This window comes from Sceloporus occidentalis, unplaced genomic scaffold (genome assembly GCF_023333645.1).
Source record: "Sceloporus occidentalis isolate IW3139 unplaced genomic scaffold, rSceOcc1.0.p SCAF_1, whole genome shotgun sequence".
Taxonomy (NCBI): Eukaryota; Metazoa; Chordata; class Lepidosauria; order Squamata; family Phrynosomatidae; genus Sceloporus; species Sceloporus occidentalis.
In genome coordinates, this window is record NW_028316981.1 from 24,924,556 (window position 1) to 24,951,345 (window position 26,790).

The 26,790-nt window shown below is 42.7% G+C and overlaps 1 protein-coding gene across 2 annotated transcripts in view; it reads left to right on the plus strand.

Moving 5' to 3' along the window:
- The first annotated feature begins 3,261 nt into the window (after positions 1-3,261).
- The window catches only part of IL17RE (interleukin 17 receptor E), a 35,114-nt gene continuing 11,585 nt past the window's right edge, over positions 3,262-26,790 (plus strand). The window contains exons 1-10 of one of the 2 annotated variants that reach the window (XM_089517866.1): positions 3,262-3,684; positions 6,223-6,386; positions 16,213-16,228; positions 17,699-17,851; positions 18,773-18,876; positions 20,262-20,385; positions 21,745-21,884; positions 23,867-23,935; positions 25,523-25,589; positions 26,105-26,286. In XM_089517866.1, the coding sequence (XP_089373992.1) occupies positions 6,267-6,386; positions 16,213-16,228; positions 17,699-17,851; positions 18,773-18,876; positions 20,262-20,385; positions 21,745-21,884; positions 23,867-23,935; positions 25,523-25,589; positions 26,105-26,286 (975 nt within the window). In that variant the 5' untranslated portion in view covers positions 3,262-3,684; positions 6,223-6,266. Of the gene's footprint in view, positions 3,685-5,981; positions 6,387-16,212; positions 16,229-17,698; positions 17,852-18,772; positions 18,877-20,261; positions 20,386-21,744; positions 21,885-23,866; positions 23,936-25,522; positions 25,590-26,104; positions 26,287-26,790 lie in introns of those variants that run through there. The other variant, XM_089517874.1, reaches the window with a different exon arrangement.

A 26,790-nucleotide genomic window follows, 5' to 3' on the forward strand; every position in this document is an offset into this window, starting at 1 on the left:
AGCATGAGTTTTTGATTTGGAGTGGTTTAATAGTAGAGACAACAGGCTTTTTTCCTCCTCTATTTAATTAGGCCATTCAATCTCAGAAAGCTTGTGGGTAATAGATATGTGTGAGAAAGATTTTGTATGACACCTCTAGTTCTCATACTAATAATAAGCTCCTTGGCTGAGCATATGTACTCAGAGGCACCTGGATTTTGAATTCCAGAGTTTGGGAAAATTATTGTTTTGCACTATGCTTCCCAATGGCCATTTGGCTAAGGAAATGGAGTTGCAATTAGAAAAAAGTAACTTCTGGTCAGCTCCATATTTGCCTTTCCAAGCTACTATATTGTACCTGGTTTCTGTTGGTTGACTTCAGGGTTATACAGTGGGCCCTTGGTATCTGCTGGGGTTTGGTTCCAGGACCTACTGTGGATACCAAAATCTGTGGATGTTCAAGTCCCATTAAATACAATGGGTAGTAAAATGGTGTTCCTTATATAAAATGCCAAATCAAGGTTTTCTGTTTGGAATTTATACTTTTCTTTAATATTTTCAAGCCATGGATGCTTGAATCTGTGGATAATAAAATCCATGGATACAGAGGGCCAACTGAATTAGGACAAAAGCCCAGAGAACCTATAAGACTTATGTACACAGGACAGTGCTTTTCAGGCTATCTGATGTAGGGGAACAGCAGGTTTTTATTTTTCTAACATGCCAAGGACTGATAACATATTTATGTCCATTGTCTACCAAGTGCGTCTTTCCTGGAATCCTGCCACAGACTAGCTGCTGATGCTTCACAAACCAGCACAGATTTTTTTCATTTTTATTTATTTTTATCATAATGTAAAAATCAAATAATAACAGACATGCATCTTAATTCATATTTGCTTTACATTATACCTTTAACATTCTAATTTGTACAGTAATTTCTTACCACTCCTCCTTTTCAACAATCGCTTCTTCTTTCATCATGGTTTGACTTCCTAAGTCCTATTTTATCCTATTTCATAATTACTTTCCCCTTGTTGGGAATACACACACACACACACACACACACACATAATAATAAACCTCCTTAGTACCCTTATTGGTTTGTTATTGTTTACTACTTTGTTTTTACTTTGACAGCCAATTCTTTTTCTGTCCCTTTATTATGTTTCCCCTTTTAATATCTTTTTGAACATCTGTTAAGTTTTATTATTACCTTTTATTCTGTTCTATTTACCCCTTTGTTTTTCAAAGAGAAGATAAAAATTTCCAGCTGACTCCATAAGGGTTTATGTGCTTATCACTGAGATAGATTGTTAGCTTATCCATTTCAGACATGTCTATCAGTTTTGGGATCCATTCTTCCAAGTTGTGAGTTTCTTGTTTTTTCCATTCTTTGGCAAAGACAATTTTGGCAGCTGTTACCATGTATAGTAACATTCTCCTGCATTTCTTTTCTAGTTGGTTATCTAATCCTTTTAATATGTTAAGAACATAGAGTTCAGATGATACGGTAGTTCAAACCAGCACAGATTGACAAACCACCATTTTGAGTTACATTGCTGTAGGATGCAGAATAGGTGGAGAGAGGACTGCGAAGGCTAATCGTTGGAAGATAATCAGAATGGTAATATTCAGATTAGTCTCAGACTTACATCTAAAGAAGTAAGAGAGATGCTCTTGAAGGGGTATGGATGTCCTCCCTGTTAGAGCAGCCAGAAAGGGTTTGGAGATTTGGGGAGAAACGCAACTTGAAACTACACCCCTTTCTCTCTGCATTTCCCCTTTATCTTCTTCCCTCCTATTGATGGAGGACTCTTCCTCCTTCTTCTAACCCTACCTCTTGACTATCTAAAAAAATTGTATTGGTATTTCCTGGCCTGAATTCTATTAGTTGTTGTAAATCAGAGTAGGTCCATTTAATCACTTGTTGAGTTGTGAATTTAAACATGAGTAGATCTCACTGATTTATTGGGTTTACTCTAATTGGGACTAATAATAGGATTCAGGTCTCTAGACAGTTCCATACTAGCTTCCCTAATGTACAAAACCCTTTAGACCGATGAGGTCCTATAAACCTAAAACATGCAGATCCCTGACATAGGGGCAGGAAAGGGGGACAGATGGCTAGGAAGGATAATGGTTGGGAGGGAAGGAGAGGATCAGCATGGTGCTACCAGATCCTGTCTGATCTTAGAAGCTAAGCAGGATCAGCCCTGATTAGTACTTGGATGGATTGGGAGACAACCAATTAATACTATGGACTATATTTCAGAGGAAGTAAAACCACCTCTCAGGATTCCTTGCCCAAGAAAAGCCTATGAGGTTGCCATAAATTGACAGGTGACTTGAATGCACACACACACCCAGGTTAACCCCAGATGTGGAACTGAAAAAGAGAGGTACACATTTAAACAGGATATTGTATCCTCATCAGAGCAGCTAGGAAATATTTGGAGATTTAGGGAGGGAGGGGAATCTTCATGCTGGCTAGGGATTTTGGAAATGAGAGAGGCAGTGTGGTGTAGTGGTTAGAGCATTGGATTGTCACTCTGAAGACCAGAGTTTGAATCCTCGTTTATATATGAAACATAAATGAATTTCGTGTTTAGACTTGGGTTCTATCTCCAAGACATCTCATTCGGTATATAAAACATAAATTAGTTTCATGTTTAGACTTGGATCCCATCTCCAAGCTATATCATTATGTATATGCAAATATTCCAAAACCCCCAAAATTCCAAAACCCCAAACACTTCTGGCCTAAAGCATTTTGTGAGCCATTGTGACATAGGAGTTTATCATATGGGAGGAATTTATCTTAATTTCAAATAAAAAGAAAGTGGGACCAGAACGCATTCATGTGAATTCGCTAGTTCAGCAAATTTACGTGAATTCGAATTGCATTCGAACTGACTTCCCATTGCCCAAAAATAGCTTGCCATTGCCCAAAATTGTGTGTGGTAGTCTATCATGCAATAACGTGAAACCCCATGATTGTGTTCAGACTGACTTCCCATTGTCTGAAATTGCATGTGGTAGTCTATCACGCAATAACACTAAACCCCTTGATTGTGTTCGGATTTCCATTGGATTATACTTCCAATTTCCCTTGTCTGATAAACTCCATAGTGGTTTGAGTGTTGGACTACAACTCTGGAGACCAGGGTTTGATTCCTAGCTTGGCCATGAAACCCACTGGGTGACCTTGGGCAAGTCACACTCTGTCAGCCTCAGGGGAAGGCATTTTCAACCCCCGTCTGAACAAATCCTGCCAAGAAAACCCTAGGATAGGGTCACCTTAGAGTTGCCATAAGTCAGAAATGACTTGAAGGCACACAACAACAAATTGTCCTACATATTCCAAGGCTCTGAAGTTTATGAAAGCTAGACTGTATATTTTCCATCATGTCCAGACAGCATGGCCATCCTCCTCACACTCATAACAGGTTTTAAGGGGAGAAGTATTGTTTTGGCAACACTTCAGAATAAATTTGCAAGCTGCATAACTAGAGTGGTCAGATACAAAAGAAGATAAGACTCCCGTACCTTTAATAGTTGTGTAGAAGAGGGGATTTTCAAAGGTGTGGCTTCCATGACAAACAAAGACTTATTAAAATTTTCTTCTGTTCATCTCCTACAGGTATGGGAACTTTGTCATCTTTTGGATGTGGCTGAGCTAAGAAATACTTCCCCATTTGTACAGTTAAGTCTTGGCACAAGTTAAAGGCTGGTTGCAGTGGATTTGGATCATGAAATTTGGGATTCACACATCAGCTTAGCTTTAGTGACTAAGGGCACCAGACACATAAAGACACATTTTTTACTTAATGATCCACCAACAAGAGTCGGGTGCGGAAGGCACGCATGCTTACAGGATTCTGGGCCAAGGAAGTTGTTCTGAGTAGAAGAACTGAATGGAGCTCACACAGGCTTTCTTTTGAACAACAATCCAGACAGTGTTACGCAAAGCTTTCTTGATTTCAGCTGTACATTCTAGAGTGGGAAGCAGGAATTATTTAGTTGCTGCTATTGTGGTTTGAGTGTTGGATTAGGACTCTGGAGACTAGGGTTTGAATTTTGTCTCGGTCATGTAAACCCACTCACATTCTCTCAGCCTAAGAGGTTGGCCAGGGCAAACCCCCTGTGAAAAAACCTGCCAAGAAAACCCCATGACAGGATCACCATAAATCGGAAATGACTTGAAGGACCACTGCAGCAACAACGACAACAACAAATTGTAACGCAACAGGCAGTCAGAAATACTTGCTGATCTACTGGTATTCACACAAACATCTACCAGAAGATCCAAATCTAGCTTACGACCATCTTTGCACAGATCTGAAGGAATGATTCCTCTTGGAGTGTATCTACGCTGTAGAAATAATGCAGGTTGACTCTATTTGAAGTGCTGTAGTCCCATTCGACCGAATCCTGGAATCTGTAGTTTGACAAAGGCCCTTATCACACCTGGGGGGTTTGCAGCTCACATCCGCAGTCACTCCTGTTCTAGAAATGAGAAACGTCATGTTTTTTCACACCAGATCCGGAGTCACTCCTGTCTAGCAATGCGAATTCATGTTAAAATGTGATGTTTTACCACAGCTGGTTGCCCTTCTGAACTGAGGGGGAAGTGGAGTCAGTTTGATTCCAAGCAAGTCACGTGATGCGGATTCAAGCAAAGCAGAGTGAGTGCACATTGTATTACCACACTGGAACATAATTTGAGGGTTCAACAATTCAAATCAGCACCCTTGCGCATGCTCAGTGGGGCTCTGGATGCTGTCATCCTTCCCTGCCCCCTCCTTAGCTGTCATCTTTCATCGAGGTGAAGGAGGATGCAGGAGATGATGAGATCGGTGGCAGGGTGAAGGAGGGGAGCAGATTGGGGTCTAGGAGGATGCAGGGGATGATGGGATAGGCGGCAGGGTGAAGGGGGAGCAGATTGGGGTCTAGGAGGATGCAGGGGATGATGGGATAGGCGGCAGGTTGAAGGAGGAGCAGATTGGGGTCTAGGAGGACGCAGGGGATGATGGGATAGGCGGCAGGGTGAAGGAGAGCAGATCAGGGTCTAGGAGGATGCAGGGGATGATGGGATAGGCGGCAGGGTGGCAGAGAGGACAAGATGGCATGAAGGAGGAGGAGGGGGGTGAAGGAGCAGGACGCAGGGGGCGACATCAGAGTGATCTTCCACACCAGACCAATTCGAAGTGAAATCGAAGTGAGTTTGAATGCGAATTCTGTGAATTCCCTTTTTTCTGAAATTCATCAAAATGAGGAGTCACTTTGGATTCACTGCAGAAGCCCCACAGAAGGAGCTCCCATAGAAAGGAATCACATCTGAAAACACATTCATGTTATGATGTGAATTCGCATCGTTGGACCCGAACTCACGTCGGAACTGACCTGCAAAAGCTCTAAAAATCTTTGTGTGATAAACCTCAATGTCTTTAGCATTCTCTGCCAAAGAGTGCTGGTGCCTCACAAAACTGCAAATGCCAGGATCCTGTAACAGCAGTTAAAATGGTGTCACACTGGATTATTTCTACAGTTCAGAGTCACCCTTAGTTGCTTCCAGAGCTCAGGAATGTTAATTCTTTTTGGACTGGGAGAATTCTGAGAGTTGTACCGTTAGCCTTCTGTATCCATGGGGAGTCAAGCATCCATGGTTTGAAAATATTTGAAAAATATAAAATCCCAAAAGCAAACCTTTATTTCCCCCTTTTATATAAGGGGCATCATTTTACTATGCTATTGTATACAATGGAACTTGAGCATCCACAGATTTTGTTATCTATGGGGGTGTCCAGGAACCAAACTTAAGCAGATACCAGGGGCTCACTGTAGTTAAAAATAAAAAAGCAGCTTTCCCAACGTTGGATTGTTTCATAGGTGCACAATTGCCCTTTAGCCCCCTTACCCAAGACTAGAAATGATTAATCCAGTCTGTTGTTCCTTCTCAGAGGGAAGGGACCGAGGGATGCAGAAGGGGGAAAAGACCCTACACCGCTTAGTAGTGAGTGAGGCTCCTCTGGTTGTCTTCACAACCAGCAGAAACAGCAGCAGAAGCTGCCTGCCACTGCTGTAGCAGCAGCCAAGGAATGCAGCCAAGCAAGACTGGTTTGGTTGGGGCAGGGCAGGGCAATGTACTGAGAGAGGTAGAAGGTGGGGTGGAGACTTGGCCTGCAGCTGCCTGGTGTAGATATGTGTGGAGTTGAGATCTGACTGTCTGACTTTTTTCAGCAACAGCCATGTTCCAGACCAGCTGAGCTCCAGCCCACTGTCCCATGGGGCACCCCATGCCTAGTGCCCTGCTGCTCCCCACTGCTTTCTTGCTGAGCCTTTTGCCTGCTGCACCCCGGAATCATCATCTGTCTCCTGGCCATCTGGAAGTCTTCACCAACTTTGTAAGGAGCTTTACTATGTGGGACTGTTTTGGCACAGTGGGGTGGAGGTTGAAGGAAAAGCATATTCCATTGCTGTTGTTGAGTGCAAGGGGTTAAAGCCAGGGGGACTGGAAAGGCTGGCTGCTTAGAACCCTTATTTGTGGATGGGATGTGGGGACTTGAATGGGAAGCCATGCACTCTTCACGCAAGCATGCTCCCTGCAGAGTTAGGAAAAACTGGCCATGCTGTCTGAGGGGTTCTGAGAGTTATAGTCCAAAATAGTCATTCTTCAAAATTCATGTCTTTGAAGCAGAGACGCCAAGGTGTCAGTGTGTTTTTTGAGTGGCATGAAGTGGGAGCAGGATATCCTTTATTCAGGCTGGCTCTGCACTGCAGAAATAAAGCAGCTTGATACTGCTTTAACTGCCATGGCTCAATGCTATGGAATCCTGGGATTTGTTGTTGTGGCCCCAGAGCTCTGACAGAGAAGGTTGAATATCTTGCGCGACTACAATTCCCGGTATTCCATAGCATTGAGCTGTGGCAGTAAAAACGGTGTCAAATTGCATTAATACCGCAGTGCAGATGTAGCCTCAGCTGTTTGGGTGGCTTCCTCTGTCTCCTTGGGGGTGCTGATTCTGTTGTTAGGGGGCATTGTGGGAAACCTGGCTCCCTCCAATCTGGCTTGCATGGACATGTGTAATATGTCTACAAACTCCTATCAGTCAGAGATCTGGAGGATCCACGTGGGAAAAGAGACAGTGTGCCTTGTTACTTCATGAATGCAATTAATGGTCCATTAGCAAAGTTGGCAGCAGGTAGACGGCAAACCATGGAACAACAACTGTGATGTGGAGACTGGGCTGGTGCCTTGTGGCTGTGTGTCATTAGAAAAGTGGTGGGAAGAAGAAAGACCAACTGCTGCAGGAGGGGCAAAGATGCAGACATGGAAGTGTTGTTGATACCTTCCCTCTTAACAGTATAGCTGATGGTGAGAGGGATGATGAGAGTTTTGCTTGAGATAAAATCTGTAGTCGTGGTTCTAAGGAAAAGGTGGGATATAAATAAAATGGTAATAACAGTACAGTGGACCCTTGTTATACGCTGGGGTTTGGTTTCAAGATCCCCCGTGTATAACAAAATCCGTGGATGCTCAAGTCCCATTAAATATAATGATATAGCAAAATGGTGTCCCTTATAAAAAATGGAAAATTGAGGTTTGATATTTGAAATTTATACTTTTTTTGAACATTTTCAAACCGTGTATGCTTGAATCCGTGTATAAAAAATCAGTGTATAAGAAGGGCCGACTGTAATAATAGACAAGCAGATGTTTCCTGATCTAACAGTAGTTTTCTTGGTTATCTGCCATAGGTGAGCAAAGATTTCTCACTTCCTGTTGTTTAACAATAGCAGCAACAAAATGTCTTTTCCTTGCCCTAAATTATGTTGCCTATTAAAAAGAAGAAGCTTTGGATGGGTTCCCACAAGAGGATTTTGACAATGAGATTTTTTTTGTTTCCCTGGTCATGGAAGATTTTTTTAATGCACCAGGCCCCAGTTAGCGTCTTTTAGATTATAATAAAAACTGCAAACCTATTTAATGAGCGCAATTCCTGATGGAATTTATATTGCTGTCTTTTTAAAAAATCCAAGATGGCTGCTGACACGTATTGAATTTATATGACTATATTGGAACTTAGCTGCTACTTGGACCTATATAATTCTTAACCCACACCACCCTTTTTTCCTTTTTTATAAAAAGGTTTGAGGTGTAAATACTATTGTTTGTGTTGCTGAAATGTCACCACATGTGCACACACAGGGCAAGTATCAGCAGCACTTTGGGAGGAGCCCCGTGCTTTGCAGAAGTACAAACAGTCTTTAAATTGGTACACCCAAAACAGCCCCATGAGAACTTAACATGCTTAGTGGCCATAGAATGATGATTGTCTCAGACAGGGAAGAGGAAAGGATGGTGGTGCTGGAATTCTGAACAGGGACACTTAGCACGGCAACATTTTGTTGCATGTTCCATTTGTGATCAGTGTAATAGATGTCTGTATTTTCATGTGGGTTTTGTTTTTAAGAAAAAGTGAGAGTATAGAGCAATGAAAAAGTGCACCTCTAAACACAAGACATATCTCACTGGTTAGTAGTGAAATGTATATTTTCACATGGCTATTCTAAAAAAATTTTTTTGGGAGTGAGCAGATCACCAGAATCCACCAAAATATTGTGCATTTGGCTAGGTCAAAATCACATGCTTCCTAACCTGTGAAAAACTAAAAAGGGATGATGTGCAGTCTGAAACTATGCATTTCATTCTTGTTGTGGAGGGAATTCATTGGGCACAGCATCTGTTTCTGACTTGCAGACTAGGAGCAACTCTTTTGCAAGAGCTGAGTTATAATACAAAATGCAGGCTGCTTCGGGCCAGCAGTCAAAACATGGAAAAGTTACTTGTTTGGACTGTGTTTCTCAGCTGAATCAAGTTGTTAATAATATATATGTATAGGGTGCCAGTTCAACCTACAGCTGAATACTTTACCATGAGAGTAACCCTTTGTGCATAGAATACTAGCATGTTTAGGGAAAAGATAACCTGAACCCTTTCTCCCAGTAGTTCGTTTTATTATGTACAAATCTTCTTGACACAACATGGGAATATTGAAACACACAACATTCCCTCACCCCACTGCAACCTGGTGCTCCCCAGAATTGGTGCCTTTTTTGAGGGAGGGAGGGAGGGTCAGGAGGGAGTCTTTCTCGTTCCTCGCTGGGCTCCTGGTGCCTCCAAAGCCAGGGATCATGGGGGAAGGATGGCTGCAGGGCGAAGGCCAAGAGAAGACCAAACAGGTTGCCAACATTTTGCAGGTTTTGGGGTGGGGGGTGGGGTGGGGAAAGAGCAAACACACCCCTTTTACAAGGCAGGACTGGGGGAAAGAGGGTCACTTGGAGGCTGGAAAGGGGGCAGGTTTTCCTAGTAAGAGGGCTCCAACCCAGGGAGAAATACAACAACAACAACAACAACAACAACAATAATAATTGGTGGTGTTGATTTTTGTATTCCACCTTTCTCCTCAAATTGGGACCCAAAGCAACTTTGAGTTATTTATTATTATTATGGCTCTTGATACTATCAGTCATGTTAACTGTGTGGTTATTATTATTGCTGCTTCTGCTGCTTCTGTGTGTGTGTTCTGTGCCTTCAAGTCATTTTTTAAATTATGGCAACCCTATGGTGTTTTCTTGGCAAGATTTCTTCAGAGGAAGGTTTGCCACTGCCTTCCCCTGAGGCTGAGAGAGTGTGACTTCTTGCCCAAGGAATTCCATGTCTGCAGGGGAGGTTAAATCTAATCTGCTTCCATTCATTTAGAGCTGGAAGGAACCTTCAAAGGTCATCTAATCCAGCCTGAACCTGCCATGTAATGACAGGGTCATTTTTGTAAAACAAATGGGGTTTTGCTATTGCCATCCTCAGAGGCTGAGAGCATAGGACTTGCTGTTATTTTGCAAGCCCTAAGACTTTTTGACCTTGTTTTGTGTGTGTGTGTGTGTGTGTGTGTGTGTGTGTGTTTAGACTTATACACCTCAAATCAATATAAACCACAACAAACCATTGAGGCACCGAGACAAGTTTGTAAAGATACTCTGTTTTAGGTCTCTTCCTCGTAAATATGACTAATATTTAAATAATTTTTCATATTGCTTTCAATGTATCATGTTATGTGCCTTTATATTGTTATTATTTTGTCAAGTTTTAGGCCTAATTTATAAAAATATGCTGTTAATATTGAACAAATTTTAACCTTATTAAACTAATAAAGTGCCTGTATGTACATTCTGGGGAATATCTTCGAGGCTTGTTGGCAACACTCAGCCAGATTGGCCTCTCCTTTCCCCTGAGGGGCCCTTGGCAATGGGGCTGAAATGGAGCAGCCCCCTCCCCTCCTCTTTCCCTTTCCTCAGGTAAACGCTCGACCCTCTTTCTGTGTGTGGGGAGGTCTTAGTCTCTTAAAATGGTGGCACTTAGTCTGGAAACCCCCCTCCCCTTCTCAAAATCCTGGCTATGTCCCTGACAGAGAAATCTGAACATTCTTTATGCCTTAAGCATAGGAACTCCTTGCCTAGGAGTGGATAATTCTCACCTTCTGTCTTCATGTAGATTTGCAATAGCAACTTGAGTGGCAGTAACCTGCTGACAAAGGCGTTTATCAAACGGGGTTTTTCCAGCTCAGATCCAGGGTGATTGCGAATCGAGCAATGCAAATTCATGTTATAATGTTAATGTATTTTCACACCTGGTTCCTTTCAATGGGAGCTCCTCCCGTGGTGCTTCCGCAGTGCTTCCGGACTAAATCCTTACGGTCTCCTTATTTTGGGGAGTCTGCTAAATAGTGAGTTGACAGGATTCTCATTGAGGCTCGTTCGAATTCACTGCGAATTGGTCTGGTGTGGAATGCAACCTTGCTTGTGCTCTGGTACACTACCGCAAAACCCCTGGGTTGCAAATTTCCCATCATGCCATGCTGCAATTTTGCCCCATTTGCTTCTGGTGCTCCCACCTGAATGAATGCATTCACGTTTTAACGTGGACAGGAGACATGCTGGCGAGGAGGGGGGAGATTGGGGGGGAGAGAAAGGGAAAAGAGGGGGCAAAGAGAGAGAGCGAGGTTAGTAAAGTTTCTAAAGGACTCTTTGGGGGTGGGGGGTAGGGCGTCCTCCGAAGTGGGTCCAAGGTGGAGGCAGGATTTACTTCCAAGTAGAACTGCAGTTTCTACACTGGTTATTTTTTCAGTGAAAGAAATTTATTATTATTATTATTATTATTATTATTATTATTAAAATATTTCACTGCAAAACAACAACAACAATTTTGCCGGTGGGTGATACATTTGGATGAAGCAGAGAGCATTTAGAGATAGGTTACATTCCCTATCATTCACGTGAGGCTAGGGATGGAGGGTAGGTCCAGATGACAGATGTGAAGGGAAAGAAACGGGGGGCTGGAGGGAGAGATGGAACTCCCAGAATTCCATAGCCTCGAGCCAAGGACCCACGACAAACTCCAACTCCAATAATAATAATAATAATAATAATTTATTATTTTAAAATAATAATAATATTAATAATAATGAATTTTTAAAATAATATTAATAATAACAATAATAATTTAAGTTATTAGTTTGCTGAGGCACCAGAGCTCTCTGGCAGAGAAGGCTCAATGTCTCAGGACACTACAGTTCCCAGAATTCCATAGCACTGAGCCAGGACAGTTAAAGTGGAGTTAAACCAGATTATCTCCCCAGTGTGGATGCAACCTAAGAGAAGGCAACTGTTACAAAGGGAAGGAGAGATGTAGATGGAATAGATGAGGAGAATGACAAGAGGATAGATGGTAGATGAGGCTGAAATGGATGGGGGCTCTGACACAGAGGACCCCTTTGAATTTGGCTGCCAGGGATGAGAAAATAGAAGGGAGGAAGAAATGTGAAGCTGTTGTTCCCGTGAAAGTGGAACCAGGCTCCCTTCTTCACCCCGGAAGTGCAAAGGTTCAGGATGCGTCCAGATCCCCACTGAGCATGTGCAAGGGTCCCAATTCGAATCAAGTTGAATCCGCATGGTATGCACTGGTGTGGTAATACAATTTGCACTCACTCCGCTTTGCCTGAATCCACATCATGTGACTTGCCTTGGATTTGATTCCCCCTCGATTCAGAAGGGCAACGGAAGGGCAACCAGGTGTGATAAAACACTCACGTTATAACGTCAATTCGCATTGTTCAACCCGCAGTCATCCCTGATCTTAGCTCCAATAACCTCAGTGTGATAAACGTCAATGCTTACCTCCCCAATCAGGTATCCTCCAGATATGTTGCACTATAACTCTCATCATCCTTAGCTACCATGAGAAATACTCATTTTGAAAAGTCCGTAATGATGTTTATCTCCACAACATGCAATATTTCACTTGCTGACGTCTGCCAGTCAAGCTGCAATTAAAGGTGTAAGTTGACCAGTTGGCAAACTCTGAGTGCACTGAGACTTTCTTGGTGCCAACATAGCCAACAATGAGGCAGCAGCATATGCAAACTCCTCATGAAAGGATGCTTTCAAAGTTCCTACAGTGCACAGCTGGCATGGAATAATCTAAGCGGAAGAAGTAAAGACAGCTAACTTCTCAGCAGGGTTGATGCAGTGGGCAGCTTTCCAGCAGTCAGTCTCCCTCTTTCTCCCCATCTAATACATTTGAGGAGATAGCATAATACAGGTGGTCTCATAACAGGGTTTCATTGGTATGGTACTGCTTCCTCCATCCTCTTCTGCAGCCTGGTGGAATTTGACTTACGTTTGAGGGCCAGAAAATACAGGTGGAGTTGGTCTTTTGGCAGAGCCAATGGCATGGCCGTGCTCCCTTTCTCTGTTAGTATCTCACTACACTGTTATAGTGTTATTATTCCACTTCCTCCTGTCAAATCCTGGGATTTGCAGTTTAGGGAAGGGCATTTAAAATTCTAAGCCAGAGAGCACATAGGCCTCCCTAAACTATAAGCCTCAGAATTGCACAGGAGGCAGACATAGCAATTAAAGTGGAATATAGCACTATAACAGTGGAGTGTGATATTGGCTATAGCCTGTTGGAATGGCTGCATCTGACAGTTTTTCTTCTCTCCAGTGGGACATTCCTTTCTTGCTACCAGAGGTTTGTATTTTGGGCACTTCTCAGCTGTAACCCATTTCCCCTCTCTAGTGCTGAGGCCCACATCTGATTGAGTAACATCTCAGCGATAACACACCCAGCCCACATGTTTTTCAGTGATTTGTTATTGCTCGCAGTGTTACACAATCAGAGGTGCGTCTCTCTCTCTCTCTCTCTCTAGGTGTATACAAGGTAAGGGCAGAGGTCGCCTTCATACGCATAAAGGAAACCACATCTGTAGGCTCGATCTATATGTGTGGTTGGATCCACCCTTGGTGAAGACAGTACAGGAGCTGAAACAAGTCTGTAAACTGACACTTTCCTAGGATAAAAACCATGCGAGAAGCGTTACCTAATCTAGTAACTGTGTGAACCCCAGTGTCTCATCATTTCCGGTTTTTAGCATACCACCAGCACAACGTACCAGTGCCACAAATGTCTTCAAAAGGATGTAATGAAAAACCAACTACGTAGTTCAGATCTACTCCACCACATTTCTTCTCTTGTGTCTCTACAAAATCCAAGCAAGAGTCTTCACTGCATTACTTGACCTCCAGGAGCTAGTTGTGTGTGTGTGTGTGGAGGGGGGGGAGTATTGGATATAAAAGAAAACAGAGTTCCTGCAACTTTAAACTTTGTGTAGAAGAGGAGATTTTAGCAAATGTAGATTGTACCACAGATCCCCTTTTGCTTATCTTTAAAAATATTTATATATCTAAAGGTGCACAATTGCTGTTCTGTTTGCATCTGGCTACTATATAAGACAATGCTAAGTGGCCAAGGCTCAACTAAGCTGACATTAGGCCACTTGAAGCTATGTTGAATCCAAACCGCCTCTCAAGCTAAAGATGTTCAAAATTACTTTGAGTTAGATAAGAGATGACACCATACTACTAGCAGAAACCATCGTAGAACTGGAACAGTCACTAAAGAAAGTAAATGAAAAATGTGCATAGGCAAGTTTAATGCTGTACATTTTTAAAAAATGACCACAGAGGAGCTACATAATTTCAACCTAGGTCCAAAACACACTGCAGAAATAATTCAGTCCGAGACTGCTTTAACTGCCCTGACTCCATGCTAGGGAATTCTGGGACCTTAGTTCTGTGAGACATTTAGCCCTCTCTGTCAGAAAGCTCTGGGGCCACAATAAACTACAATTCCCATGATTCCCTAGCACTGAGCCAGGGCACTTAAAGTGGTCTCAAACTGGATTATTTCTGCAAAGTGTTTTAGACCCTAGATAATGGGGAAATAGAAGTAGTTAAAATATTCCCATACCTTGGATCAAACATTGACCAGAATGGAGACAGCAGTCAAGAAATCAGAAGAAGGAATGAGAAGGGCAGTTAAGAAAGACCTAAACAGGATTCTAGAGGGCAAAGATACCCAACTGAACATTAAAGACAGAATCATCCAATCCACTGTATTCTCCATCACCATGTACAGATGTGAGAGCTGGACAGTGAAGAAAGCAGACAAGAGGAAAATTAACTCTTTTGAGATGTGGTGCTGGAAAAGAGTGCTGAGAGCACCATGGACAGCCAAAAAGACAAACAAGCGGGTTCTTGAGCAGATAAAGTCAGAAGTTCCCATGGAAACCAAGGCGGGATACAGACCGGCGCTTTGCGTCGGCCTGGATACGTGCTAGGGTTGCCTCGGGGTGTCCTTTACAGATGCCCTGCAACCCTAGCACGTACCTGCTGCAGCATAATGGTGGCACCCTTTATACACGGGCACCGCCATTATACACGGGCACCGCCATTATGATGTCATGACCGCACCACGTCTAAACGACGCGGTGTGGGCATGATGTATGAGCGCTGCCCCAGGCCACTAATGGCAGCCTGGCAGCGGCGCTCAAAGGAGCTCCTTTTTGCTGTGCGTATCGCTGGTGCAGCCTTTAAACAACCACGCCAGCGATGCGGAAGAGAAGGGGGCCAAGTGGCCTCTTTCTCTCTTTCCCCACAGCTGTCAGGGTGTCCTTGGGGCATGAGGCTGGGGGGAAGCAGCGTTTTGCTGCTTCCCCGAGGCCTGGAAAAATGGCAGATCGGGGCCTCTGGGGCTGCCACTGTGGCTGCTCAGGCCCCAATCCGGCAGGGATTGCAGAACCTGCAGGTCGCCCCAAAGAGGCGGTCTGTATCTCACCCAAGATTTCCAAATTAAGGCACTTGTATTTTGGCCACATCATGAGAAAGCATGACTCATTAGAAAAGACAATAATGCTAGGGAAGGTGGAGGGAAGTAGAAAGAGCACCCTAGATGGATAGACTCAATCAGAGAGGTCGCAGGCATGAATCTAGATGATGTAAGCAGAGCAGTGGAGAATAAGGGGGTCTTGGATATGTCTCATCCACAGGGTCACCATGAGTTGGAGATACCTTGAGAGCAGTTAACAACAACAACAACAAAATAAGAGATGGAGTTACTATAGCAATAAGTATGAAAATGAGATGGTTGAGAAGGATGTTTTATTATTGTTAAGAAATATAACTGAATCAAATAACTTGTAGATATTAGATACATTTATGTATATGTGTATGTATATATCATGTCTTTGTTAATAAAAGTTATATTAACAATTACTTAGGGTTGCAGTGACCAAACTTTATAGCAGCATTGTGGCTATTTCCTTCACTTAGTAGAGGTTTGGATCTAACATAACATGGCTTTTCCCCTACTCTTTGGCTTGTCTGTTGACATATCTTCACCAGCACAATGTTCTGTTGGCAGATCTCTGAGATCACATGGGGTAGTTGCCTGAAGAAAACATTTCATGCTGACCTTGTTCAGATGGTGCATCTTTGAGTTAAGATGGCACTATAAGTCAGTGGTGTATTGCCTCTGAATGGAGGTGCTATAGAGCATCTGGGCTACCATCTGAATCACTGGCCATCAACATATGTTTGTTGCAGTAACTTTTCCATGGGTGAATTATGAACTTTCTTCATCACTCACTCTCTGTGGACTGGCGAGGAACTAGGAAACCTTTGTGGAATCTGTATATCTCCAGAGCACTAAGCATGGTTCAGTCTACCTGTTTATTTTAGGCAAATATGCTGCCCTGCAGCTGCAGAGGTTGAATAAAGGAGGGCCTTCCACTTTCCCCCATTAACCTTTTATTTCTCTTCTTGCTTTTGCAGGATTGCAGAGCTTATGGTAAGTAGGAAAACAAACAACCCTATTTTTCTACTTTGTGTTGGCTGCACATACAGCAAAAGACATGGGTATCTGGGTTGGAGGCAAAGAAAGGGAAAGGGGAATTTTTGCAAACTCTGGGATGTTGTTAGGATGGGGATTCAGAAGGGGCACTATGTTGCACAGAGTTTGACCATGACTGTGGGAGTGTCTTTGGTTATGCAACCAAAAATAAAAATAAGAAAGCAGCAAATATTTTCTAGATTCCGCTACTTCAGATATGGAGATATAGGGGCGGTACAAACCGCCAATAAGCAGTGTACCAGCACCAGTTCTAGGGTTAAGGGACTGCACGACAACCACACGGTCCCTAACTCTAGTACGCACAGGCGCCGCCATTGTTATGTAAGCATTCATAGCATCCGCAGGTAACGAGTGCGGCTTTAAAAGAACCCTCTTTTCTCAGGTTCTTTTTCCTGCGGAGGGAAGCCACGCAGTATGGCGGCTGCGGCTTCCCTCCGGAGGAAATTAGGCTGCCACCGCTCTGGACATTCCCAAAGGTATGTACCGGGCCTTATTTTAAAATTAAAAAAAAAACCTCCATAAATATACTTTAATGAAAAAGGAATCCACAAATCTGTTGTTAATAGAACTATATGGGAAGAAAACAGGACTTAATCCTCCACACTGCTAGTTCTCTATGTGCATGAAGTTTTTTCATAGTGGAAGGTGATAAAAAGAAATCCATTTCATATGGCGGTAGTGGGAAAACAGACAGTCAAATATAAAACCCTCTGTTTGCAGCTTGAAATGGAACTGTCCAAGGAAAGCTTTGCCATTTGATTTTTTGCTGATCATAAGCTGTTTCTTATAATATAAAAAAGAGAGGGCAATAAATAAATAAATAAATCTTGCAGCACTTTTAAGATTCACCAGTTCATATAGTGGGCCCTTGATAGCTTCTGTGGTTTGGTTCCAGGACGGCCCGAAGATACCAAAATCAGTGGGATAAGCCCAATTAAATACAATGACATAGTAAAATGGTGACAAAATCAAGGTTTGCTTTTTGAAATTTGTATTTTGAAAAAAATATTTTCAAACTGTGGATAAAGAAAATACATGGATACCAAGGGCTGACTGTATTTTAGCATGAGTTTTCGTGAGTATCAATCCACTTGTTCATATGCAATAGAAGTGGATTTATATCCATGAAAACCCATGCTGAAATATAAATCAGTTAGTGTTAAAGGTGCTACTCATTTTATCATGTTCTCCTCCTTTTTCCCTTTTTATGCTGCATCAGGCTAACATGGCTACTTCTTAGAAAAATCCTCATGGATATGTTTCTTATTCCCTCTGAGATTAGGATGCATTCTTCAGGAGTAAGTCAAAAGTACAAAGAAAAAGGAGACACATGTCAGGATGCTGAAAAGATGGTCTTTATTTGCTAAGAAGCCCATTCTGCATTAACTTTTCCACTTTCTTCTATAGTGCATGGTGCCCTGCCCAGAGCCCGATGCCAGCGGAAACTACGGGAAGGCACCTCACTGCCTCTGCCCACCCTCGCACTAAGTACAGTTGAGCAAAGCCAACAGCCTGAAAGCCAGAAGTGTGTTCGTGTCCACTTGGCTCTGAATGCTACAGGTATGGTACGGTAGAGGATCGAAAGTAGCTGTAAATCAGTGATGGAAAAGAGTGTAGGAGATCACTCTCTTTCCTATCTGAAAGAATGCTGAGATGTTGGGAGGCTTGGCTGGGCTCTGTGCTTAGGTTGTTCTGAGATAAGAAAAAAGGAGAACTTGGAAAAAAGGCTGCTACTTTGGACTATAGCACTCAGGATCCCCAAACCCAACTACAGTTTAAAAAGTAACTTTTCCAAACTCTGAAGTATGTTTCCGAGGAGGTAACCCTCTCCCCTGACACATTGTGATGAAATCTATTCTCAAATGAAATCTGTAGCTAGGGGTGGGGATCAGAAATTGAAGCCCAAAGCATCATTTTCTGGTTTCACACTCCAAATCGTTTGGAGAGCTTTCCCCAAACTTGTGTGTAGCCAAGAGGGTGTAAAATTCTGTTTCATAAATCTTTATAAACCTTAATTCCATGTTAGAGAAGGACATCCTGGGACTCTATAGCAAACCTCCCAAAGTATAGTGTACACACAGCTATGTAGGCATGGACAATGGCATCAAGAGGGATGGGATAATGACTGTTGTGGATATAAGGTGCCTTTAGCAGAGCAAAGCGGTGGCTCACAAGAGGGTTTCTTAAGGATATAACTTATTGACACATTGCTCTAGCTCTGTTCATTGATATGTCTGAAGAGACATTCTTATTCATGTGAAGGATTTACATGGGAGAAAGAACCTAGGGGTGGGATCATATTTGTGTGGAAGGCCTCTACGTGAATAGGTGTTTCCACATGAGGAGTGCTATCATGGAGGTGACCAGGGTGAAGGGGAGAGCCCCTGCTCTCATATTCCGGAAAGCATGGCAAGCAAGTTTTAAACAGTTTTTGTTTTACTCTTTCCTCCACACTATCTCCTTTTCTTTTTCTGACCATAGGCATTAAAGAACTGGAGCTACATTATCTGATCCTGAGTACTAACCGCTCTGGCTGGCTTCAGATCTTGAAGAGGCGAAGGCACCAGGCATACAGAGGAAACGTGGTTAGTTAGTGCTTGTCCTGTCATGCCTGTGGGTGGGCTGGGCTGGACTTGAGTTAAGGATTTACCTCCAAGCATATTCCTCCCCTCCCCCTCCATCCCTCTGTGTAGGATGTGAAGATCTGTTTGGGCAAACATGTGGAGCTTCTTTCAACAGAGGGCCACATTTAATTTCTGAGAAGTTCCAGCAGGTGGATGCAAGAAATAAACTAAATTGAATTGCAAACAAATAAATAACTAAATAAGAGAGTTAAACTGGTAGCAAAATCAGTTAGTATGTAGTTATGTTATCTCAACCTTTTAAATGTTCAGCATCCGTCACTATCAAGTAATTTTTACTGCGCCCTGTATTTTAAGAGTTTTCTTTGGCTGCTTGCATTAGGAAACTGCTAATCTTTGTAGTTTTGGAACAGTGTTTTTCAGCAACATTTTATACTGTATATATAACTGTTATATACTATTATACAGTATATACACTACTCTATTGTGTCTTGGTGTTATGTGCCTCCAAGTCATTTTCAACTTATGGTGACCATAAGGTGAACTGATCATGGGGCTTTCTTGGCAAAATTGGTTCAGAGGAAGTTTGCCTTTGCCTTCCTCTGAGGCTGAGAGAGACTGACTTGCCCTAGGTTACTCAGTGGAATCCATGGCTGAGCAGGGATTTGAACCCTGGTCTCCACAGTCATAGTCCATTGCTAAAACCAGTAAACCATGCTGACTGTACCCAGCCTTTAAATGCTCTGTCTTTTTTTCACATACTGACTGACTTTATTTTGTGCTCCATATTTGTATGAGAGGATGAGTCAGGAAGCAAAAAAGAAAGCTTGAGGTTTAAACTCTTTTGCAGTTGCAGAGTACTTGCTGAGAATATGGGAAGTAACAATGAATAGGATGTCTAGTTTGACTGCATCAAGTACACACACTTGTCGTTATAGATGATTGTATGCATGACTTCCACATTAGTTTGATCCATGTCACCTCTCCTTAATGAGGTTTGTTGAGAAATATTGTGTGGAAGTATTTCCTTTACAGTTAGTAAGAGAACAAGACTATGGGGATTAGTAGAATTTGCTCAACCATTCTAAGGCCATTTTATGGGGGCTAGAAGCTTGTTTTCAAGCCCTGAAAAGCCAAGTGTACTTAAGACCTTACAAAAGTTGTTGGATTACATGTTAGAGAGAATACTTTATACTTCCCAGTGCAATCACATCTATTTACATTTCTAGAGTCTTTTATTATTGCCAAGAGATAAGAGTTGAACAATAATAATGATAATTGATTACAGGGTTACTTCTCCAGCTTGGGATATGATTAGATTAAAGTTTGAATCACAAAGCATAAGCCAGAAATAGTGATGAACATTTTTTTGTATCACATTTCCTCAGTGGCAGATTCAGCTTGACTGTTTCCCAGCAGAGAGTGGACAGAAGGTGCTTGTCTCTCTCGAAACCATTCCTGATGGGATGCTGAGTATCAGCCAAAGCATTCTGGTCACTAGCAAGCAAATGGGTAAGACACAGCCAAAGTGGATATAGGCCTAGTCTACTGCTGCATAGAACCTCTATTGGCAAGGGGTCTGATGTTCTGTATTTAGAAAACCTGCACATTCTGTATTGGTAATAAATTGTGCTTATGAAATAAATGATTATATTCAAGATATAAAATTCTAGCATACACAGCATGGTCTAGCATGGTCTCATGTGGGAAGAAGACTGCTGGAGGAAGATCACAATAGGAGTCAGGAATGAATTCATCTTTTCAATTTTGATTCCCCCCCCCCCCCCCCAACTTCCAGGCTTGCTCCATCTTGTTTTTGCATTGGTTTCAAAATTTCAGGTTATGTGTGTTTGAGCCTTAATGCTTAATTATATATTTTTTTTCAATTTGAACAATTTCATTGCTCAAATAATAATCAGTTTTTTAATTGCCAGAAGTCACATGTACTTTTGTCTTTATATATGCATTTTTGCATCAGGCAGTTAATCAAATATTCATGATTCTTTCAGAATTTTTCTCTTGCTATAATGAATTTCCTTTATGTTATTTTCAGTAATTGATGCATGTCTAAATAAATAAAACTAAGTCCCGAGTTTGGGAGAAAAGTGGAAAACATATTAATATAATAAATGTCTAACATACACATTTTTGTATCAATTTCTTGAATGTAGAACTGTGTCACAAAATGTTGAGATAGGCAGACGCTGACGTTAACTGTGTTTCACTTAGCTTGGGAAATGCAGATTATTAGCTTGGGAAATGCAAATTATTATATTTGTTGTTGTGTGCCTTCAAGAAGTTTCTGATTTATAGCGAACCTATAGTGAATCTACATGGCGTTTTCTTGATAGGATTTGTTCAGAGGGAGTTTGCCTTTGCCTTCCTCTGAGACTGAGCGAGTGTGACTTGCCTAAGGTCACCCAGTGGGCAGAGCAGGGTGTACTACAGGATTGTAGTCCATTGCTCAAATCACTACACTACTCTGGTTGTTGTGTATGTTTCTATTGTGAAGTAAATTTCTTCTGTATCCCAAAATAGTATGGGTGTCCACTGTATAAAAGATAACTAAATGGCAATGCTGGAGATGGAAATAAAGAAGAAGAAAATGATGATAACACAAGTCCAGCTAGAGAAGAAAATAGCCAGAACTTGGAAAGTTATTTGTTTGGATTACAAATACTGGAACCAGCCTGTCTGCTGCTACTTGCCCCTGGCCATACTGGACGGGGGGAGGGGCAGGATCAGACTGTAGTCTAAAAAAGTAACCTTTCCAGCCTCTGCAAATGACAGGTCCTTCTGGCTTGGTGTATACCAAGAGAGAACAATGGCCCTATGCTTTCCCTCCTGGTGCTACCTGTTCTCTTTTCCCAGGACCTGATTTCCACCACACGTGGTTGCCTGGAACACGAGCTATTGAGGTGTCTGTGTCTGAAGACCCTGCCATTACTGTGCACCTCTGCCACCAGCTGGCCCTGGTGTGTGAGGAACTGGACCAGCCTTTCCAACAGCAGGTAAGGACTGTTTTATTCATGATACATTCTACCTTAGGTGGCAAAATGGCTACCATTCATTCATTCATGTGGATGCAGTGGGGAGGAGCACAGTTTGCTGTTCTGCCTCAGACTCTCAATGTCTGTCTTGACAGAAATGGCTAGAAAAATCACCATTTATTGGTAGTTCTCTGGACAAGGCCGGTTTATCAGTGGGGCAAATGAAGTGAATTCTCCAGTACTCCAGTGAGTAGGGCCCGGTACAGAATGGCACAAAGTGCCAGCCTGGGGCTAATTTTAGGGCTCAGGAGAATGAAGCATCCGCATGCTCCCGAGCCCTACCATGCTGTCCAGGTGCCATTTTGGTATGCATGTTCACATGGCGTGCATGCCGATGATGTGTCTCATGCGCTGCGTCCAAATGGTGCAGTGCACAAGGGATGTTGCCACGCCTCTCCAAGGCACTCATGGCACCTCAGCAGTGGCATTTTGCGGCTCCTTTTTCATGGCACATCATTGCCATAACGTGTGGTCGCCACAGCAACGATTTGTGGGAGAAAGGAGCGGCGTCTCGCCGCCCCTTTCTGTCTATCTGTATCCCCCTAGGTTTCCATACTGCTGGTGGCACTTGAAAAATACAATACAGTCTCTGTATCCACAGGACTGGGACTCACAGTTTTACTTACTCACATCCAAAAAAATACAGTCTCTCTAGGCAGCTGGAGGTCCTCCAACATGACTCTGTTGTCAACTTCCAAACAAAGTATAGGATTTGCTATTATCCATGATTTCTACTGCCTGCACTAAGTCTTGGAATACTGTATTTTCTGGTGTATAAGACTACGTTTTAACCCAGGAAAATCTTCTCAAAAGTCGTGGGTCGTCTTATACACCGGGGGTCGTCTGATATGGCAGGTGTTGAAACTTCCAAGCTGGACTGGAGAATCTGCAGTCACCGCATATGGTGGGGGGAGCTCAAAAACAGCTGCGGGGTATGGAAAACAGAGCCGTGTTTGCAATACCGCTCTGATAGTCTTGGAGACAGGGAGGGCTGGGCAGGCAGGGAGAGCTGACCAATCCAAGCAGGCTTTGTATACAATAACTTTTCCTGCTAAATATCTGCATGTCATAAGCCTTTGAATTAAAATTACCATATTGAAATCAAATCTGACTTTTTAAATTTTTTATTTGGTGTGCGTTGGAAAAGGGGTAGTCTTATACGGCGAGTATATCCCAAACTCTATATTTTAATTAGAAAAATTGGGGGTCGTCTTATATGCCCAGTCGTCTTATACGCCGGAAAATATGGGTATATCCCCCACAGACAGGGGGGTCATACTGTATACATATAAACATCTTGTACTATGATTTTGTCAAGAGATTAATGTTCCTAAACTAGAAGAGCTAAAGATCTTCCCATGACCACCAGCACCAAACTTGGTAGTATTTATCACCTACTCTTACTCCCTTTTCCAGCTGATGAAGAGGTTGTGTTGCTTGGTATTGCTGCCTCTGAGACTTTGGCTTCGTTGATCCATGGTAGGGCAGTGCCCACAGCCACCGACTTCCTTGGATCTGAAGGGAGAATTGGCACATGTGCATAAAAGCAGTTATAATTCTGGAATTGCTCAGGGGTCCAATCACCTTAATCCAGTTTTGACTCTAGCTGATTCATGAATCAACAAAGATTTCTCGATTCCCAACATAACCATGAAATTACTTTTCCACCTAAGCTAGATAGGCTGCTGAAATGAAGAAAGCCAGGAAGGGGCTTCTGTGTGAAAGGACTGTGGGCTGAGTTTATATCTAAGACTAAAAACAAATTCCTAGGCTCAGAATATGCTCAGAAGCATACTTTTCTTTAATGCGAATCGTGTTTAATATCTTTCAAACCTACACGTGGTTGGCTAGATCTTGAGTTTATAGAAAAATCTGATTGAAGATACTTGAATTCCCCGATTCCCTTTTAATCATCCTTTTCTCCTGTCCTCCTCTCCTGCCAGGCATTGGTCTCCAGACATCATCCTGCTGTGCTACCCTATGAATTCCTGCTTCCTTGCTTATGTATAGAGGTATGTCTGTGTAATGTCAAGATAAGAAGAATCACAAGGCAGGGCTGGCTTGAGGGGGAGATTCAATGTTCAGAACTACAAGGGCTATGAGGCATGCTTCAGTGGCCTAGTCTTGTGGTAGATTATATGCAGAGGTGTATTTATCAATAGGCATGTCTGTTCATTTCAGAGTTCTAGGAACTGTACCTGTAGGAAATATTGGTATTTATCTTGAGCAGAGTGCAGCGTGCCCCCAGGACAGCATGAGCTTCTGGTATAAAACAGGGTAGAAATATGCAGCATGCTCTGGTAAGGATAAAAAATAAAACTCACTTTTTTTTGTGCAAGAAATCCATCAGAAATGGGAACTTAGATCTATAAAAGAAAGTTACTTGTCCTATGGTAGAAGAGTCCCTAATGCTAACTCTCACCAAAAGGTCCATATTCACCCTTGTGTCATATCTGAGGCTAACAACACAGCTTGTTAGCCCCAGGCCAGGATCAGGCAGACTGGATGTGGATCCGGCGAATCCAGCCAATCCATGCCCAAAGGTGCCTTAACCTGGTCTAAAAATACTGTTTGTCACTGAGTTTCTAGCGGACCAGATGACCCCATGCATCTCTTACCTGGCTCTGTTGCCTTTGCTGTCACAACTGCTGAGAAGACCTCCCCCACAGCCTGTGATGTTGAATGGGGGCACCTGGCCATGTGGGTGTAACCAGGTGCCTTGTTTCTGCTCTTACAGATTGTGATGGGGGTCTTTTCAATAGACATGATGGTGGAGGCAGGTATGGAACACACAGTGGTAGTGGGTCCTTGGCACAGTGGCATGTGTACATGTAAACTCCCACCCACTGCTGTACTGGCCTGGGGACTGAGCTGGGGCAGGTTAACATAGTCTTGGCCCATGCTATCCTGCCCGTCTGCTTAGGACTTATGAACCATCATGAGGCTGAGATGCTTCATGGATGCTTCCTTCTCAGACAAAGTGTTGTGAAACACCAAAATTAAGTTTTTTAGAGAAAGGAGAAGGAACCTATGTAGTCAGGAAGGAGAAAAAGCTTGAATTACATAGATCAGGGAACATAGAGATGGAAATAAGACGTGCATCTCAAAGTTTCCTCTTTACCCCTAATTACTAAAGAAACAAGTACTGATGCCTCTTCCCTTCAACATTGTCTTCACTGCAGTGCCCTACACAGAGGATGGCCACTAGGCCAAGTTTGGAATATTTAGCTTATGTTTCCCATCCCCCAGCTGCTGGGGTAATAATAATAATAATAATAATAATAATAATAATAATAATAATATTTATATACCGCTATTCCAAAGATCATAGCGGTGAACAGCAAGTAAGCTAATCAGCAAGTAAGCTAATTTGCCCCCAACAGTCTGGGTACTCATTTTAGCGACCTCGGAAGGATGCAAGCCTGAGTCGAGCTTGGGCCCCTTTGCTGGTCTTGAACTCGCAACCTTGTGGTTTTGAGTGAATGGCTGCAGTACAGGCATTTAACCACTGCGCCACCAGGGCTCCCTTCCCAATAATCATTGGGAAGCAGCCAACTTGGATCTTTCCAATTGCCCCACCCCTCTCTCTTTCCCCCCAGGCATCATATGGGTATCATGATGGCGTACGGAAGAAGGTTTGTCCATTCCAGGATCGACCAGAGACCTGTGAGTGTTGTTTTAGGCCCAAATCTGATGACAGTGGGTTTATGCTATTGCTCTGTTGCTGGGTCTGCATATGTTATGTATGACAATGCTGTTCCTTTAACCAAGAACCTTTTTGTGTGGGGGATAAAAAGGAAGATGATAGTAAGAGCTAGTATGGAGCGTGGGAATTCTAGGTTCTTTATAGAACTCTGCTCTCTAACAGTATCGTGTTGTATAGAGAAATATTTTGGATAGTCTTGTCATGAAATGCCACTCCTGTTCATTTCCATTCATGGAGTTGCAGAAGAGCAGACTGAGTTGCTTTTTTCTCTATAACCAGTTGGCAACCCTAATGAAAGAGGGTAAGTTAGCCATACTGGCTGGAGGATTCTGGGAGCTGTCACTGAAAAGGTAACTTTTCCAAGCTCTGGAAGGAGAGATATAAGATATCTGTATGTCTGTCACCAGACTTTTTAAGGAATCGGTGTCTCTTCAGATTTCTTTCTGATTACATCTCCCTCTTTCTGCTTCTCCAGTTGGTCCAGACCTGTGGTCCTCAATGCAGTTTCGTGACTTCAGCAATAGTGAAAAGGCTGAAATGGTGATGTCTCTGAACGGCCGCTGCTTCCTTCATCCCACTGCTTGCCTTTGTTGGAAGGAAACTCCAGAAGCAATCTGTCAAGATATTCCCAATGCTACAACCATTGGATCAAACCAGGTGAAGAGATGTGATAATTATCATTCTAGGTATTTAATGAGTTGGAAATGGGTGACCTTTTTGGCTGGGTAGAAGAAATGTAAGTGTTGAAGATAAACCTACTCTGAATATAGGTTGGAGACTTCATTTAACATTGGGGTTATAAAACTCCTTGTCTGAGTAAGTGGGTTAAGTGAGTTGTGAAGAGAATAGGATTGTTAAGGGGAACATATAGTCTATCGAGACAAATTTTAAGATGGCTTTTCCTAGTCCAGCCCAGTGCTGACTGGAGATAATAGGTGTTGTAGTCTAATTCATCTGGAAGACACGAAGTTGGAGAAGATTGTGAAGTCGAAGGCTTTCATGGCTGGCATCCATAGTTTTTTTTTTTGGGGGGGGGGTTTCGAGCTATGTGGCCATGTTCTAGAAGATTTTCTTCCTGACGTTTCGCCAGCATCTGTGGCTGGCATCTTCAGAGAATCTTGCCTGGAAAAACGGCAAGCATTCTCTGAAGATGCCAGCCAC